This window comes from Mus caroli, unplaced genomic scaffold (genome assembly GCF_978045245.1).
Source record: "Mus caroli unplaced genomic scaffold, Mus_caroli_1 scaffold_2, whole genome shotgun sequence".
NCBI lineage: Eukaryota > Metazoa > Chordata > Mammalia > Rodentia > Muridae > Mus > Mus caroli.
This window is the reverse complement of record NW_028227257.1, coordinates 149,909,084-149,926,848: the sequence shown is the minus strand read 5'-3', so window position 1 is coordinate 149,926,848 and position 17,765 is coordinate 149,909,084. Positions and strand designations below refer to the sequence as shown.

General features: G+C 51.2%; 1 protein-coding gene across 5 annotated transcripts in view; it reads left to right on the top strand.

Annotated features, from left to right (window-relative positions):
- Positions 1-13,571, top strand: part of Usp20 (ubiquitin specific peptidase 20) — a 43,324-nt gene extending 29,753 nt beyond the window's left edge. For 4 of the 5 annotated variants that reach the window (XM_021185598.3, XM_029473481.2, XM_021185595.3 and 1 more), the window contains 15 exons: positions 1-317; positions 681-824; positions 1,103-1,218; positions 1,371-1,543; positions 2,021-2,115; positions 6,176-6,209; positions 6,381-6,426; positions 6,991-7,171; positions 7,247-7,373; positions 7,544-7,713; positions 7,798-7,879; positions 8,511-8,619; positions 9,584-9,686; positions 10,628-10,699; positions 11,116-13,570. The exon at positions 1-317 is cut by the window's left edge and continues 131 nt beyond it. In XM_021185598.3, the coding sequence (XP_021041257.1) occupies positions 1-317; positions 681-824; positions 1,103-1,218; positions 1,371-1,543; positions 2,021-2,115; positions 6,176-6,209; positions 6,381-6,426; positions 6,991-7,171; positions 7,247-7,373; positions 7,544-7,713; positions 7,798-7,879; positions 8,511-8,619; positions 9,584-9,686; positions 10,628-10,699; positions 11,116-11,276 (1,930 nt within the window). In that variant the 3' untranslated portion in view covers positions 11,277-13,570. Of the gene's footprint in view, positions 318-680; positions 825-1,102; positions 1,219-1,370; positions 1,544-2,020; positions 2,116-6,175; positions 6,210-6,380; positions 6,427-6,990; positions 7,172-7,246; positions 7,374-7,543; positions 7,714-7,797; positions 7,880-8,510; positions 8,620-9,583; positions 9,687-10,627; positions 10,700-11,115 lie in introns of all 5 variants that reach the window. The other variant, XM_085835039.1, reaches the window with a different exon arrangement.
- Positions 13,572-17,765: the final 4,194 nt, after the last annotated feature.

The following is a 17,765-nucleotide window of genomic DNA, read 5'->3' as shown; positions in this document are numbered from 1 at the left end:
TGGCGACCGGAGCCCGTCAGAGGATGAGTTTCTGTCCTGTGACTCGAGCAGTGACAGGGGTGACGGTGATGGGCAGGGGCGTGGTGGAGGCAGCTCAAAGGCCGAGATGGAGCTGCTGATCTCAGACGAGGCGGGCCGAGCCATCTCTGAGAAGGAGCGGATGAAGGACCGCAAGTTCTCCTGGGGCCAGCAGCGCACCAACTCAGAGCAAGTGGATGAGGATGCAGATGTGGACACGGCCATGGCTTCCCTTGATGAGCAATCCAGAGAGGCCCAGCCACCATCACCAAGGTCTACCAGCCCCTGCCAGACCCCAGGTATCTGTCAGCCATGTCAGTGTTTGGGCCACTGGGAAGTCACAGCTTGTAAGCCCTGTGCCCATTGCCTGCCTAGCACTAACATGCTAGAGGGTGAGGGGTGGGGTTAGACTCCGCCCCCAAGCCTTCCTCACAGGCTGGGAGCAGCCACAGCCCTGCCTAGTCTTGGACCTCAGTTGGAAATGGACTGGATGGCATCCCCGTGTGTTGGATGGGGTTAGGGATAGACATACAGGAAGATGGGGAGTCAGGCATTATGCCTAGGAGGAGATGCTGGCAGGCTCTCTTGCTCTGGCCTCAGAGCTGGCATGGAGGGCACCAGCTTGGCCACCCTGGCCCAGAACTTCCCCTTCTTGTCCCCAGAACCAGACAATGAAGCCCACATACGCAGCTCCTCTCGTCCCTGCAGCCCTGCTCACCACCACCACGAGGGCCACTCCAAGCTGTCCAGCAGCCCTCCTCGTGCAAGCCCTGTGAGGATGGGGCCGTCGTATGTGCTCAAGAAAGGTTCGGGGCAGTGATGAACTCAGCTGGGGGTGACATAGTGACCAGTTTGGGGCACTTCAACCTTTGTCTAGGCTGTGTGCTGCTCACTTGAGCCCTTGAGCCCTTGGAACAGCCTTGGGGTGTGAGAGGGAGCCCCATTTTATAAACAGTAGCGCTGAGGTGCCAAGGGGTGAAGGATGTAAACAGTGAGGGTGCCACAGTGTGGCTGAGGAGTCCACTGTCTGTGCCTATGCCTGCCAGGCAGGGGAGACTGGCTTAGCCCTGTGCTGTGCTCCTAGCCCAGGTGCCAAGCACTGGTGGCCGGAGGCGGAAGGAGCAGAGCTACCGCAGTGTCATCTCAGACGTCTTCAATGGCTCTGTCCTCAGCCTGGTGCAGTGTCTTACCTGTGACCGGGTAGGTACCTAGGGGAGGCTGGCATCGCTTACCACCTGGGCAGGATGGACTCTCCCATGGCATTCCCCCTCCCAGGAGCAGGCTGTCTGCTTTACCTGTCTGAGCAGCAGACCCTGGCAGGAATGGGCAGCAGGCTGATCTTCACCATTTAGGTGTCTACCACAGTGGAGACATTCCAGGACCTGTCATTGCCCATCCCTGGCAAGGAAGATCTAGCCAAACTCCACTCTGCCATCTACCAGAATGTACCAGCCAAGCCAGGTGCCTGTGGGGACGGCTATTCCTCCCAGGGCTGGCTGGCCTTCATCGTGGAGTACATCAGACGGTATGCCCATCCTCCTGCTAGCTGGGGCTTCCAGTCTGGCCTGGCTTTCCTGGGTCTACAGCAAGGCAGGGACAAGTATTCATGGGGCCATGGAGAGCCCATGGATCAAGGGAGCTGGAGCCCAGAAGATACAGAGGAGTGTGCTGGGTTCAGGGTCTTGGTCACTTTGGGATAGCCTGGACTAGACACCCCTTGAAGGTGGAAAACAAGTGACAACCCAGAGAGTGACCAAGCAGCACATAAAAAAAGAGGCACCATCTCACCTACCAAGGCCTGATCCGAAGCCACAGGCAACTTCCTTAACCCCTGAGGCAGCTGGCTTAGGGCGAGAGCAGTAACCCCCACCCCCCCCTCCAAGCCTTTGTATACAAAATGTCCAGCTCCAGGCTGAGTCAGGCTGCCAGACAGGTCCTAAACCGACTGCCATACCCCATGCCCTGGGCCTCCAGCACTATCGTTTCTTTCCTGTCTGTCTAGGTTTGTAGTATCCTGTACCCCCAGCTGGTTTTGGGGACCTGTTGTCACACTAGAAGACTGCCTCGCTGCTTTCTTTGCTGCTGATGAGCTGAAGGGTGAGTGGCCTGGCTAGAGAGAGAGGGGATTGTGTAGGTAGAGCCCGTTGGGGGCTGTGCCTCAGCTAGTCTGCAGCCCAGACCTAATGGACCCAGGGCCACTTTGCTTTATGGAACTGACCCTCTTAGATTCCACTGATAGCTTACGGGGCAGGGGTGGTGGTGCATACTTACAGCCCAGTGCTTCAGAGGTAGAGGCAAAAGATTGGGCTTTAGGGTTATTCTAGGCTACATAGTGAGCTCTAGACCTCACTACCTGAGGCCTGGGCTACATGAGAAACAAGAAAACAAAGGAGATAGGTAAATGTTCACCTGCTATCTACCGGGGCACGCTTGGATACCTGGCCTCCCAAACTGCTGCCTGTGACTCTTAGCTGTTGACCTGTTGTTATTTTCCACCAGTTCAGTGGACAGAAGGGATGTTTCACTTAAGCTCTGTGCTTCCTTGAGTATTTGGGTTTTTTGGTTTTGTTTTGAGAGTCTCTTGCAGCCCAAGCTGGCCTCAAATTCACTGTGTAGCCCAGACTGGCCATAAACTACTGATCCTCTAGCCTCTGCTTCCTCTAGCTGCGGTTATTGGTGTGTACCACCGTGACCAGCTTGGATGCCCAAATGTAGTTTAAAACTATTTATCTATTTACTTAGTGTGTGCGCAGACCACTCTCCTAGTATGGAGTTGATCTGTCCTTCCCAAGTGTGGCTCTGGGGATTACACTCAGGTTGTCAGGCTTGGTGACAAGCACCTCTACCTATGGAGCCAGGTATCAGCAGCCTCCTGACCTTTTCTTCTCCAGTTGTAAAAATACACCACATTTGCCAGGCGTGGTGGTGCACGCCTTTAATCCCAGCACTCGGGAGGCAGAGGCAGGCGATTTCTGAGTTCGAGGCCAGCCTGGTCTACAAAGTGAGTTCCAGGACAGCCAGGGCTATACAGAGAAACCCTGTCTTAAAAAAACAAAACAAAACAAAACAACAAAAAAAACCACACCACATTTTACTAGTTTATAAGTGTTGTGTATATTAACATCACTATGCAGCCACTACCACCTCCATTCTTAGAATATTTTCAACTTGCAAATATAAACCTATATCCATCCAACAGCTCCTGCTCCCCCTTCTCCAGTACCTGATAGCCAACGTCTACTTTGATGTGTGCCCCCTGCCCCCATCCCGCACACATAACACATTTTTTTTGTGATGCAAAGGTAGAATGCAGGGCCTTGCGTTTGCTGGGCTTGTGTTCTAGCACAGAGCCACAGCCACTGGTCTGAGTGTGAGACTGACTCTTCTGATTCCTCCTGCTTCCTTAGGAGCACGGCGCCCTCAGAGTTCACCATGGAAACGTGGCTCAGAGCTTTCTTCCCTTTTTTATCTGTCTAATGGATAAGATAAAAATTTCCATTTTTATCTGTTGTGTGGACAAACCACAGCCTCTGTGACTCAGTGTGGACTTGGTCTGCCTCTGCATAGGCTGCTGTGAGTGCCACTGCTGTGGACATCTGTGAACACTGATGTGACCTCTGCCTACCTGTGCTCAGCAATAGTCTGGCTAGATCCGTGGACGCCACAGATTTTTTTTTTTTCTTTTTTCTTTTGGTGCCATGCTGCCTATCCCCCGACCCTGAAGAGGTCCACACGACTCAGGTTTCCTTCCCCGTTTCTTGCCAGGTCATTGCTGCTTTTTCTGAATAGCTGTGAACTTACTGAGCATGAGGCGTTACCACTGTGGTTTCCATCTGCATCCCCAGTGATCAGTGATGCTCTGCGTCTTAAAAATGTGGGGTGGGGAGCTGGTGAGATGTCGCAGCAGTTAGGAGCAGTTGTTCAGCTTCCAGCACCCACTCGGCAGCTCACAACTGACTGTGACTCCAGTTCCAGGGCATTCATTCGGCCCTCTTTTGATCTGACCAAGCACTGCATACATGGTGCACAAATATACATGGCAGAATACCTGTACACAGAAAGTAAAATAAGTAATCCAAAAAACAGCCTGTTTGTCAGTGGGGATGGGCGGTCACTCAGTGGGCAGTGTGTTTGCTGAGCTCAAATGCCCAGCAGCCAGGTGAGAGCCAGTGATGGTGGTGTGTGACTATAACTCCAGTGCTCAGGGTGGGCAGATGGGGGAGGGGTCCAGGGCCTTCCTGGCCAGCCAGTCTAGATAAACTCCAGGGGTTTGGTGAGAGACCCTGTCTCATAGAATAAGGTGGAGCTTAATAGAGAAAGATGAGCTAACGTTGACCTCTGGCCTCTGCACATGAGCACACAGGTGACTGCTTAAATGTGCACCGACAACGAGTGTGCATACAACAATTTCAGTCTTTGGCGACATCTCTTCTAGTCTTTCGTCTGTTTTGATATCAGGCAATTTTGCTGTTGAGTTTTAGTAGGTCTTTTTTTGTTTGGTTGGTTGGTTTTTCAAGACAGGGTTTCTCTGTGTAGCTCTGGCTCTCCTGGAACTCACTCTGTAGACCAGGCTGGCCTCGAACTCAGAAATCCGCTTGCCTCTGCCTCCTGAGTGCTGGAATTAAAGGTGTGTGCCACCACTGCCTGGCAGAGGTCTTTGTATTAACCCCTGTCAGGTACAGATTTGGAGGGATTGGAGGGGTTGGAGGAATGGCTCCGTTGATAGAGATTGCCTGGTTGTACCGGCATTGCACAAACCAAACATGGCAGTCCAGCACCCCAGAGGTAGAAAGAGGAGGATCGGGGGCTCAAGCTTGTCCTGGGCTGTGTGGAGGAGGGACGGCCAACCCTGTTTCAGGAGTGGGACACAAAGATGGGGTTTGCGAGTGTTCTTCCCTACCGTATATTGTTTTCCTTTTTATATTTAGCTTTACTATTCTGTGTGTGTGTGTGTGCGTGAACACGCTCATGTGCAAAGGCCAGAGGTCTTGGGAGGTTGAATGTTTTACCTGAAGGTGTGCACCACGTGTATGCAGTGCTGCAGAGTTTAGAGAAAGACATAAGACCCCACGGGGCTGGAGTTACAGCTGTAAGCTGCCGTGTGGGTGCTGGGAACTGAACCTGGGTCCTCTGGAAGAGCAGTCAGTGCTCTTAACCACTGAGCCATCTCTCCAGCCATAGCAGTTGGTTTTCATTCTGTTAGTTATATTGTTGATTCACAGAAGTTTAAAATTGGTATTGAGACAGGGCCTCATAGTGTAGCCCAGGCTAAGCTCATACTTGCTGTGCAGCTGAGGATTATTTGAACTCCTGATTTCCCTCCACCTTTTTAATGATGAGAATATGGGTGCATGCCACTACACCTGGGATATTAGAGGCTTAGCCTCTACTTTTACTTAGATTTTAAAAAAAATATTTATTTGTTTGCTTGTTTGTTTGTTTATGTGAGTACACTGGAGCTGTGCAGATGGTTGTGAGCCTTCATGTGGTTGTTGGGAATTGAATTTTTAGGACCTCTGCTCCCTCTGGTCAGCCCTGCTTGCTCCAGTCAACTCCGCTCGCTCAGTCTCTTCTCTCTCTGGCCCAAAGATTTATTTATTATTATACATAAGTACACTGTAGCTGACTTCAGATGCACCAGAAGAGGGTGTTAAATCCCATTACAGATGGTTGTGAGCCACCATGTGGTTGCTGGGATTTGAACTCAGGACCTTTGGAAGAGCAGTCAGTGCTCTTAACCACTGAACCATCTCTCCAGCCCTTTACTTAGATTTTTGATCTATTTTTAAAAATATTTTTATTGTTCTATGTGTGTTCACAAGCCACATTGTGCAATTGGAGGCCAGGGGACAACTTGAGGGAGTCGGTTTATTTTGTAAACAGTGTGAGCCTAGCACCTGCCTGCCCTCAGTGTTGGGTCCCCTCCTGTTTTGCCTCCACCTTTTCATTTGTTGTAGTCCCGCACATAGGGGAGTTTCAGTGCTTCTAGGGTCAAATCGTCTCTTTTTTGTTTGATTTGTTTTCTCTTTTTGGTACTATCTCTGGAATCCTGTCACTTCCTGCTGGATTTCTTTCCCCCTGAATGTAATTCACGTTTGCCCTTTCTGTCCCCATCTCCTATCCCTGCTGACCTCTGGCCCTCTGCTCCCCTGTGCAGGTGACAACATGTACAGCTGTGAGCGGTGTAAGAAGTAAGTGAGCGGTATAAGAAGTAAGTTGTCCTTGGGGCCTGTCCCCAGCTTCCCGGTCCCAGAGTCCTCTTGCTTGCACTTGCCTGGGGCTCCCTCAGCTAGCCGTGCTGGCTTCCTAGGTGACTGGGGTTGGGAAGGCACTGACCGAGGCTCTCATGTCCTCCTTTGTAGGCTTCGGAATGGCGTGAAGTACTGTAAAGTCCTATGTCTGCCTGAGGTGAGTGAGCCACCCTGGCCTTGTCGGGCCAGGGTCCCAGTGGATAGGGTGTGTGAGTGGCCTGTGGCCTGCACATGCACAGAAGGCCGTGAGACCTGCCTGAGATACCCCAAGGACGGTTGACAGAGGGATCCGTCGTGACAGGTGCCCCTGAACTTGAATTCATTCTTCTCTTGGGGCTTGCTGAGCTCCCCAAGGGAGCAGGGTAGCTGTGGCTGGTACAGTCTCCTGTAGTTGGAACAGACAAGGCCCAGGCTATGGCTGGATGGTGTGCTGGAGAGTCTCCTCAGAGTCCCCAAGCCAGTGCCAGAATTCTTGGGAAATAAGCGTGGCAGGCTGGGGCAGCATTGGGCTCCCTACAGGGACCAGTCCCTCTGGCAGCCACACCATAGGCTGCCAGTCCTTAGAAGATGGGGCTGTTGGCTCCCATGTGTAGGTCTCTGACATGTGTGATAGATTCCATGCAGGTCCAATGGCCTGGACCTGGGCTGGAGCTTATCTGTGAGCTTCCCTGCCATCTCCCCCAGATGCCCAGCATGACTGGCACCTGCCCTCTCCCCTCAGATTCTGTGCGTCCACCTGAAGCGCTTCCGGCATGAGGTGATGTACTCCTTCAAGGTCAGCAGCCATGTCTCTTTCCCCCTCGAGGGACTGGACCTACGCCCTTTTCTGGCCAAGGAGTGCACGTCCCAGGTCACCACCTATGACCTCCTCTCTGTCATCTGTCACCATGGCACAGCAGGCAGTGAGTATGGCCCACCAGGCCCCGCTTGCAGTGCCTAGTCCCTGTGGTCTCCATAGCCTCTTGCTTGTCTCTCAGGTGGGCACTACATTGCCTACTGTCAGAATGTGATCAATGGGCAGTGGTACGAATTCGATGACCAGTACGTCACCGAGGTCCATGAGACGGTAGTACAGAACGTGGAGGCCTATGTGCTGTTCTACAGGTGAGACTGGGGACCCTGCTGCATGTCTCCCTGTGGCTGCAGTCTGAGCTTTTCCTGTGGTGTCCCAGCATGCTAAAGGGTGGCTCTGCACACACCCTGGCCATGGCATGGCTTGTGTCCATGCACAACCTGCCCCCAGCTAGTGGCTCATACCACACCCTCCATCCCAGGAAGAGCAGTGAGGAGGCCATGCGTGAGCGGCAGCAGGTAGTGTCCCTGGCTGCCATGCAGGAACCCAGCCTGCTCCGCTTCTACGTGTCCCGAGAATGGCTCAACAAATTCAACACCTTTGCCGAGCCAGGGCCCATCACCAACCACACCTTCCTGTGCTCCCATGGAGGTGAGCAGTCCATGCTGGGGAGGGGTATGAAGGGGGGGGGTGCGGTGGGCCAAGCCCCAGCTCCCCCCGTGCTTCTCTTCACAGGTATCCCACCCAACAAATACCACTACATTGATGACCTGGTGGTCATTCTGCCGCAGAGCGTCTGGGAGCACCTGTACAGCAGGCAAGTGCTGGGAGCCGTTTGGGTGGAAGCTGGGAAGCACAGCAGCAGCCCTGCCTTCTCAGTCCCAGTGAAGGAGGCAGTGAGAATCAGTCTGCCTGAGGGCTGTGCTGTGGAAAGCCCTTTGAGTATTGCCTTCAAGGCTGAGGTTGGTGGTAAGCTCCTATCAGTAGCCTCACCCAGCACAGGCTCCCTGGTGTGGGGCCGGGACTGGTCACTTATTGACGACTGATCTAGCCTGGGGACTTCCAGGGTCAAGTGCAGTGACACCAAGAGTAGGCAGCTCTCCCTGTAGCCCAGTCCAGACCCAGGTTCCTGTGGTGCTGGGTTTGTGGGATCTGCCCTTGGGAAGGAGCTCCTGCCAGCTCCAGTGGGTGGTGAGAAACAGTCCCTTGACCTGTAAGGCCTCAAGGCTGGTGACCTTACCTTCTACCTGCAGCCTCACTGCCCTGCACTTGGGCCACGAGGCCCCAGTGCCGCTTAGGATGAAGCAGAGCTCTAGACACCTTGAAGAGAAGCAGACACTGGGGACCTTTGCCAGCCTCTGTGCTCAGGAGTATGATAGAGCTGATGGCTGAGGGCACAGAGGGGACCTCCCTGCTGATGCTGGCTCTCTCTATCTCTTCCTGAGCAGGTTTGGGGGCGGCCCTGCTGTGAACCATCTGTATGTGTGCTCCATCTGCCAGGTGGAGATTGAGGCCTTGGCCAAGCGCAGGAGGGTGGAGATTGACACTTTCATCAAGGTGCATGTGGGCAACGGGGACCTGGGGACCGTGTGCAGTCAGGCTAGCAGAGGCACTGGCTGTAGTGAAGTGCATAGTGCTCTGCTTGTGCCTTGGGTCAGTGTTTCAAGCTGAGTGACACAGGAGTACTGCTGTCCCTGGGGAGCACTCCTAGCTGAGGATCGCTAGGCTCTCATGTGGAAGGTGCCTGAGACTCATGGAAAGTGTGAAGAGCTCACTCGCTACCTGGGGAGTGGAGCACTGGCCTGTCAGGAAAGAGGCTGCTGGGACAGGGATTGCTGTGGGTGGGACCGTACCCGTCCTCATACTGGTTACAACAGGATATAGGATGGGTCTGAAAGCATTTAAAATAGTAGAGGTCTCCTTTTGTCCTTGGAGAGGCGCTAGTGCCAGCCCATAGGTGTGGCTTAGCACCTGTGCTGCCCTGGCCTCATGCCCAGCTCAAGCACTGGAGCTGTTGGAATGGCGAACCTTGTGAGCAGATGTTCCGTCCAGTCAGTGAAAGAGGAGAGTCTGTTCTGTGAGCTAGTCGGCTTAGGAGATGCTAAAGGCCTTATCTGCCATGACCTGGTGGGTCAGTGGGGGAATTGCCCTCTTTCTGTAAGATTGATTTCATGTATTTGAATGTTTTGCCTGTACATCTATGTATGTGTACCATGTGTTGCCTGGTGCCCTCAGAGGTCAGAGGAGAGTGTCGGAATTGGAGGTATGGATGGTTGTGAGCTACCACATGGGTGCTGGGAATTGAACCCAGGTCCTCTGCAAGAGCAGCAAGTGCTCTAAAGCACTGAGCCATCGCTGCAGCCTTATGAATTTTCTTTTTTCTTAAGTATGTCAAGGAGTCCTTGATTTTCTGTCTGGGGTATCCAGTGTTTATGAGAGGTTCAGGGTCTGGGGTGGGACTTTGGGAAGTCATGAGGAACAGGGGACAGATTGACTGACTGCCTCCTGCCTTACCACACAGCTGAACAAGGCGTTCCAAGCTGAGGAGTCTCCTGCGGTCATCTATTGTATCAGCATGCACTGGTTCCGAGAGTGGGAGGCCTTCGTCAAGGGGAAGGACAGTGGTGAGTAGCCGCCCAGGCCTTCTGGGATAGGGCCTGCCTAGCAGGGCATTAGTGCTTTATCCAGGGATGCAGAGAGCATGGCTTCCTCCAGGCTAGCTCCACTGCTCTCTTAGCCACTGTGGGAGAGCCCTGTTCCTACCCTACATCCCCTGTCTACTCCTGCTGACCCCTGGGCAGCTGCCCTTCCCTCCTGCAAGGCTGTGATCTTGGGGTTTGATTGCCTCCTTGGGGTTCCAGACCCTTAGGATGGCTGGAGGACTTGGATGTGCAGAAATGAAGATGGCCTGGTGATAAGTGAGCTCTCAGGATTCCTCAAAGTCACCAGTAAAGAGTAGCAGTCCTGGAATTGGGCCACTGTCATAGCCAGGCTCTTGGGGGCCTGGCAGGTTGGCAGAGCCCAGAAGTGTCATGTTGATAGGATTTGCCTCCATCTTAGAGGATGAACAACCAGGACTGGAGAGCGTTAGACCACTGTTGCCCAGCACACTGTGCCCTGCTGGCTGAAGCAGTCAGTGCGGTTGTGGTTTGGAAAAGTGCTGGGCTTTTGACTGTGGCCTGGCTACTGGCCTTGCCTTCCATCAGCTCTGAGCTGGGCAATGCTCTCCATCTGCTCAAACCTCTGTCCTATATAAACAGTTCTCATTCCCATAGCCGCTGAGGGCTAGATGAGGTGGAGGATCAGAAAAGTGCACTCAGTGCACGGCAGCTACCACTGATGGCCATTGCCAAAACACTGGTCTAAAATGAACTCAGGTTTATTAGGTGTCCCCTTTTCTGGGTCCAGAGTCTGAGAGGTTGGGTTAGAGTCAAGAGGAAGGCTTTGGTGCACCAAGTTTCCTTTGTTAGCCATGGCTGTGACCTGAGGCTAGGCTGGCCCCGTGGGCGCCTTGATGAAGGATAGTCCGATAGTCCTGCCTGTAACACTAAGCTGTCTATTCCAGAGCCTCCCGGGCCCATCGACAACAGTAGGATTGCCCAGGTCAAAGGCAGTGGCCATATCCAGCTAAAGCAGGGTGAGTCTCCCAGGACCCACTAGCCCTGCCACCCTTTCCCCCTTCAGACCACCAGGTCACCACTGAGAGTTCCCGTCCTTCCAGGAAGCTTTACCATCTGTCTCAAAGTCTTTTATCCAAGTCCAGGCCATGTAGGGGGATTTCAGGCACTTGGCCTCCGTATGGGTCCTCCAGGCCCTGCACCACACCCTGCCTCTTCTACCCCCTGCTAGCCTAGTTGACCCTTTGTCCTCTGGCCCTGGGAAACAAGAGTCAACAGGCAGAGTCCTGTCGTCCTGGCTCTTCTCTGTGCAGTAGCTTGTGGGAGGGCCTGAGGCACCATCCCCATCCCAAGGTAGGTTCCCTACCTGGCAGGTGTTCCCCTGGCCTGGTACAGAGTATGGCCTCTGTGTAAGGGTGCCTCTCCTATTCCACAGGGGCTGACTGTGGCCAGATTTCTGAGGAGACCTGGACCTATCTGAGCAGTCTGTATGGGGGCGGCCCTGAGATTGCCATCCGGCAGAGTGTGGCCCAGCTCCCAGACCCAGAAAGTTTGCATGGAGAGCAGAAGATTGAGGCTGAGACCCGGGCTCTGTGACTTGGGCCATGCTGTGTTGCTGTGGCTGGCCCTACTCCCTCTCCAGACAGCCCTGCATCCCTCTGAAGGCTGTGTCCTGCTGAGTGCCCACTGTCCCTGAAGGCTGGTGTTCGACATTTCCCCAGAGGGTGTGTCTGCCCTGCAGCTGAGCTGCTGTGTGCCTGGTACAGAGGCTGAGAGCGGCTGGTCCGCCCTGAGAGATGCTGTGCTGGGAAATATATTCGCTCGGACTTCTGAGGACTCTGACTGTCATCGCTGTGTCCCCAAATTTGCCCTCTTGCTAACTTGGGCCCAGCTTTTGTCCCAGGAGCCCCATGCTGCCCCTTAGGTAATGCTGACCCCTGGGATGGGGGGCTAGGAGCAGCTGCAACCTTTTGGGTATTATCTGCTGTATACTTGGCCCAACCCCTTGGGGACTCAGAGAAGTAGATGTCTACACACAGGGGCAGAATGGATGCAGGGCTCTTTGTGTAGGCCAGCAGCCCCTATATCATGATGGAGGCCCCTGCTGCCCGTGTTTGTTCTGTTGACTATTGTAGTGGGACAGAGAAAGGGCAAGCTTTGCTTTAGAGGGTAGAGGACCTGCTACCTTGTCCTGCTGAGACCACTGGCAGATCAACTGTCATTTGCTCTGTGAAGCAGCTCCTAAGACCCTGGGGGGAGGGAAAACAGATACCTCATGCACTGGCCCACTGTTTGCTGCTTCTTCATCCCTCTGTGCGGTCTAGAGTGAGCCTGGTCCCCTAGCCACCCCCTAGCCTTGGTGTCTTGAGCCAATTCTGAGATGTGATCTGTGGCCACTCACACAGGCATGTGTCCTGCTAGGCTGCTGCAGAGGTCCTGGGACCTGCTGAGCCTAGAGAGATTGTCCTATGTCTGAGATCCTGGAGAAACCTAACAGAACTTCCAGAGCAGGGTGTTCAAAGCTAAGTCTGGAGTGGTGAGGGGGGAGCCTGGGACCAAGAGGGCTCCAGTGGCCACCTGTCTCTTCAGAAGTGGGTACCAGCAGCTCATCCCCAAAGGCCTGGGTATTTAGTGTCCCACTGTGGTAGGTGGCAAGTGGGTCCATGGCCGGCTGCTGCTGGGACGTGCCCTGTTGGCTGCCATCTTTTGAAGTCTCTGTTGTAGAGCCCTTAGCTCATTGCACTACTGTGACGCAGTCTGGTCTGTGTTCAGAATGTCACAATAAATACTTGTTCCTCTCCTGTCCCTAGCTTGTACTGTGACACTGTGGTGTCTGCCTTCAGTGGTGATGAACACAGCCAGAGACCCTGTGAAAGCTTCTGGCAAGAGCTGGTGGAACACTTGAAATACCAACTGTGTCTTTACCCCACCAACCACACAGAGGGCCCAGCAGGGATGTGTTAGTGGCCAGCACATCCCACATGTTGGCTTCCCAACTCCAGACCCATCTATATTTGCTTTCTGGGGGAAGAAGAATTAAGAGTTTGTATCACTTTAAAAGCATTGAGTTAGGGACTTGGGGTGTAGCTCAGTGGTCAAGCCTGTGATGGGTCCCACGTTTAATCAGTTCTGTGTGGGAGAGTTGACTGTGGCCATTGATGTCCCACCATACTAAAGGGCTTAGGAGCACAGAATAGAAACCAAGGTTAAAACCTTTCCAAAGCCAGAAGCAATGATGATCTCCTCTAGACCAGCGTTGGCAAGGCAGAGGGAGGAGGGTCAGGAGTTCAAGATCACTCTCAGCTGCATAGTGGGCTGGAGGCTAGCCTGGGCTATAGACTTCATCTCAAAACAAACAAAAAGTCCATTAAACCAAAAACCACCTGTAGAACTGGGATGTGCCTCTGTTGATAGAGAATCCATCTATCTGATATGCATGGAACCCTGGGTTCAGTCCCCACCACTTAATCCAGGACTGGTGGAACCAGCTTGAGATAGAAACTACAGGATGAGGCAGAAGGGTCAACCTTGGCCACCTGATGAAACGAGGAGGCCGGTCTGGACTACACGAGCCCCTGTGCCCCGCCTCTGTTTACATGTAACAAGTTACTACCTGTGGGTGGCTTCCCAAGGTGAAATTCTGTCTGGAGTTATTTCAGGGGCTTGGTAACTGTGGGAAAATGAGCAAGCTAGAGATGACCCCAATTTGCCTCAACATACATCTGTAGTTTTTCTTGAAATAAATACTCAGCTCTTAAGATGCTCTGGTGAACCTATCTAGCAACTCAACTAGTTGGTAGCTATTTACCCAAGCTGAGACACACAGGAAGTTCCTGGGGCCTGGAAGGTGGGACCAGTTTCCCAGCCCTAGGGCAGGTTCTTTGAGGAGGAGTCTGGGAAGGATGGTGCCTCTCTGTAGAAGCAGGTGACCATCCATCACTGCAGAGCAGGTGGCTGGCCCTTGGGGACCCATGCAGTTCCTAATTGTCTACGGTTCTGTCCACAAAGTTGCATGGACTGCAAGCGCGTACTTTCTGTCCATGTCCTGCTTTAGATCCAAGGCAAAGACAACCATCCTGAGTCTACCTAATTCTGAGCCAGAAATCAGTCGAATTTTAGCATCAGGCTTCCTCTCTCTCCAGGACCTGGAGAATGGAGCAGGGAGAATTGGTATAGATGCACCAGTACCAACCTGCAGGGAGCCTGAAAATAGAGCAGCTAACCTTGCGGTCCTCACATGGAGAGGTTGTGTGTGTGTGTGTGTGTGTTTGTGTGTGTGTGAGGCCACACAGACTGTTTGGTGCTGTCCCTTTCTGGAGCACTGTCCAGCAGGACACTGCAGGATTGGAAATATCCTTCCTGCCTGCCTGGTTCTAAGGACAAAGGCAGTTTGTCCCTAGTTGATATCACTAAAAACCAACTGGACAGAGACGGGTGTGTTCCAGACGGAGTGTAATGGGTACCTTATGTAACACGGAGGGGCTACTGGGTGCTGGTTGGTTGCCTCCCCGTGTTTGGACACCAGAGGGAAGGACTGCAGGGACGAGGGAAGTGAGGATTCCTTTTGAGTGATGGGCAGAGTCAGAAGACATCTATCCCTCCAAGCTTAGTCTACCTTTTAATTTTTTGCTGAAACAGGGTTCTGCTATGTAGCCCAGGCTGGCCTGGAACTCCTGAAAGCCCGGGTTACAGCTGCCACATTCACTGCCCAGCCACCACCTACTTTCTCAGAACACAGTGCTCACGTTTGATAGCAGCAATTTGAGAGTCCTTTCTTTTGATTCTCTGATTTGGGAGCCACAAAGACTCTGCTGCCTCCATCCCCTGAGCCATTCTACTGTCCAGCAGCAGCAGTTAAGAGTGTGACTTGGCGAGCCGGGCGTGGTGGCGCACGCCTTTAATCCCAGCACTCGGGAGGCAGAGGCAGGCGGATTTCTGAGTTCGAGGCCAGCTTGGTCTACAAAGTGAGTGCCAGGACAGCCAGGGCTACACAGAGAAACCCTGTCTCGAAAAACAAACAAACAAACAAACAAACAAACAAACAAACAAAAAAAAAGAGTGTGACTTGGGGGCTGGTGAGATGGCTCAGTGGGTAAGAGCACCCGACTGCTCTTCCGAAGGTCCAGAGTTCAAATCCCAGCAACCACATGGTGGCTCACAACCATCCGCAACGAGATCTGGTGCCCTCTTCTGGAATGTCTGAAGACAGCTACAGTGTACTTATAATAATAATAAATAAATAAATCTTTAAAAAAAAAAAGAGTGTGACTTGGGGGGGCTGGTGAGATGGCTCAGTGGGTAAGAGCACCCGACTGCTCTTCCGAAGGTCCAGAGTTCAAGTCCCAGCAACCACATGGTGGCTCACAACCATTTGTAATGAGATCTGACTCCCTCTTCTGGTGTGTCTGAAGACAGCTACATATAATAAATAAATAAATCTTAAAAAAAAAAAAGAGTGTGACTTGGGGTCTCACAAAGCTGATATTGGAGGGGATGAGGGGAGATGAGGGATTTCCCAGCCCCTTAGGCTTCCTCCATAGTCACTTAGGGATGCTACTTCAGTTCTGCTTTCTTCCACTAGGGGGCGACATTCCCTCACCAAGGCGCCTGGGGCCTGGGTGTGGCCAGGGCAAGGGGGCCCGCTGAGGGTGCCTGGGCCAGCTGGTATTTCCAGAATATTTGGAGCTGGTATTTGGAGAAATCCAGCCGAAGAGCATGTGGCTGTTCTGATCTTGTGAACTAAGAACGTCTCTGCAAACCCAGTACCAGGATAGCAATTACAGCCCAGTCCCTGGTTTGGAGCCATGTCACCTGCTTTGTTAGAGTGTCAGAGCCAAGGAGACACCTGGTTCAGATCTAAAGTCCTTTCTGAAGTGTGGTCTCTCTTCTCCCAGCCTGGAATTTGCCTGCTCTAGGGCGGAGCTACCGGCTCATTCGTCCTGCCACGCCCACTGCTGGAACCTGACTCTGCTGCCTGGAGTCACACACGTGTTTGTCCTGCTACTGGACCCTGAGTTACTTGGCGGGAAATTGGGTTCCCTCCTCCTTCCTTTATAAACTGAGTGTCTGGAAATATTAAATTGAGTCTTGATCAGAATCTGTTTGTCTTGACTCCATTGTTTCTTCCGCCCTATCTAGTTACCTCTCTTTGCAGGGAACTGCCATTCTCAGTGAACCGTTCGTGTTGTGGACCGCGGGCGGGCCGCAACAGTTGGCGCCAGAACTGGGACCTGAAGAATGGCAGAGAGATGCTAAGAGAAACGATTGCTGTGTGGAGCTCCACAAGAAAGGAAAAAATCTTCGTATCGGAGGAGGAGCATCGGAGCAACGGACAGGTACACATGCTAGCGCTAGCCCAAAAAAATTTCAGTTTTGAAAGTGTTGCGGGGATGCAGTAGGATACAAAGCAAGTTTGAAGCAGTGCTAACCCAACACTGGTTCTGCTTGGGTTCAGCAGTTCGTAAATCAGAACTAGATACAGAGACAGGCGGTGTGCCGCAGTTTTTTTTAGAAAAAACTGCTTAGGTAGAGGAAAGAAGGGTTCAAAATCATGATTAGGCCGTTGAGTTTAGTTTTCAGGAGTTGCTTAAGGATAAAGAAAATTCATACCGGAAAAGGTATGGGCTAAGCTGAGACAGCGTTAAGCCCAAGCGCTGGTTCACTTAGGTTCAGCAGTGAAGCTTAAGAGGAGCTAGGCACAGGCGGTAGGCCGTGGCTAGAAAAAAGCTACATTGTTAGGTGTGAGAAAGGAAAGGGTTTATTAAAAAGAAATTAATACAGGCAGATTGCCCCAGTTATAAAAACTGCATCATGAGGGAGGAAATTGTCCCAAATAGCAGGAGTACTCTGCCCCATTTTGTGTCTTGTTTATGTCTGGTGCACCAATCTGTTCTCGTGTTCAATTCATGTATGTTCGTGTCCAGTCTGTATGAATAAATGTTCTATGTTTTATGTTGGATAATAAAAATGGTATAAAAAACTTTATCTGCAAGGCCGAGAGCTGCCACGTGTTTCAGCCAAAAACCAGACACGTGGCAAAAAGGCCCCTGATTGGAAAAAATGTTCGTTTTAAGAAAAAGCAGCGAGTACACAGCCTTTTAGTTTCGAATCTGATAAATGGTTCATGATTAATGTGTTTGACAATGGTAAAGTGCTTTTTTATTCTATGATTGTAGCTACAAAGATTAATATTCTCTGATTGGTCTAAAATTAACTGCTTCATTTGGTTCTTTATTAAAAATGTGCTCTGCATGTTTTCGCATTCAGCTCATAAGTTGTTGGTTAAAATTAATAATTGTTACATTGCTACAGATGGTTAATGTTAAATTTGATAACTCAAGTTTAGAGTCCTTCCGACACGTGGCCTAAGGCAGCCCTAGAGGCTGAGTCTCTTAAGATATTTCTAGTTTAGATAATGATTAATGTGGTTCCTATCCTAAATAGTAAAATTTAAGATAAGATATAAAGCAATGCCTCTTTATTAAAGCGTTAAAGCTTGCTTTAATAGGTATTCATAGGTATTAATTGATATCCAAACTTCGTAATATGATAGTAATGCTTCTAATATTGATTTTAACAGTAATAAATTGTTTTAAACATAGGTTTTGCTTTCCCAAAGTTGTAGGTATTATCCTAACCTTGCACAAAAACTTAAAAATTATGGTTAAAACTGCCATTGTTCCATTGACTGCAGCTTGCAGTTTGATTGCAAATTTAAGATTGATGCTCAGATTACAAAGTATTTTACCTTTGAGTCAATACAGGGCTCTGGGCAGTCCCAGAGCGGCTTGTGGCCTTTTCTTTTGTTTTACAAACAATACCTAAAAAAGTTTTTCCCTGTGTTCAAGAAAATTTCTTTTTAACAGTGTTACAGATCTATTCAGATGTTTAAAATAATGCTTAAATTCAAAGATTTTTGCTTCTAGTAAACTGGTAATCACTAGAAAATTTTGCCTCTATGTATGGCTAATATAGCTTTACATTATGTAAGAAAAATGTTTATTGTTTCTGCTTCTTTACAAGAAGCCAAAAGTTTTAATCTTTCAGTATATATTGTTTCCTAAGTGGAAAATATTTTATTAACTA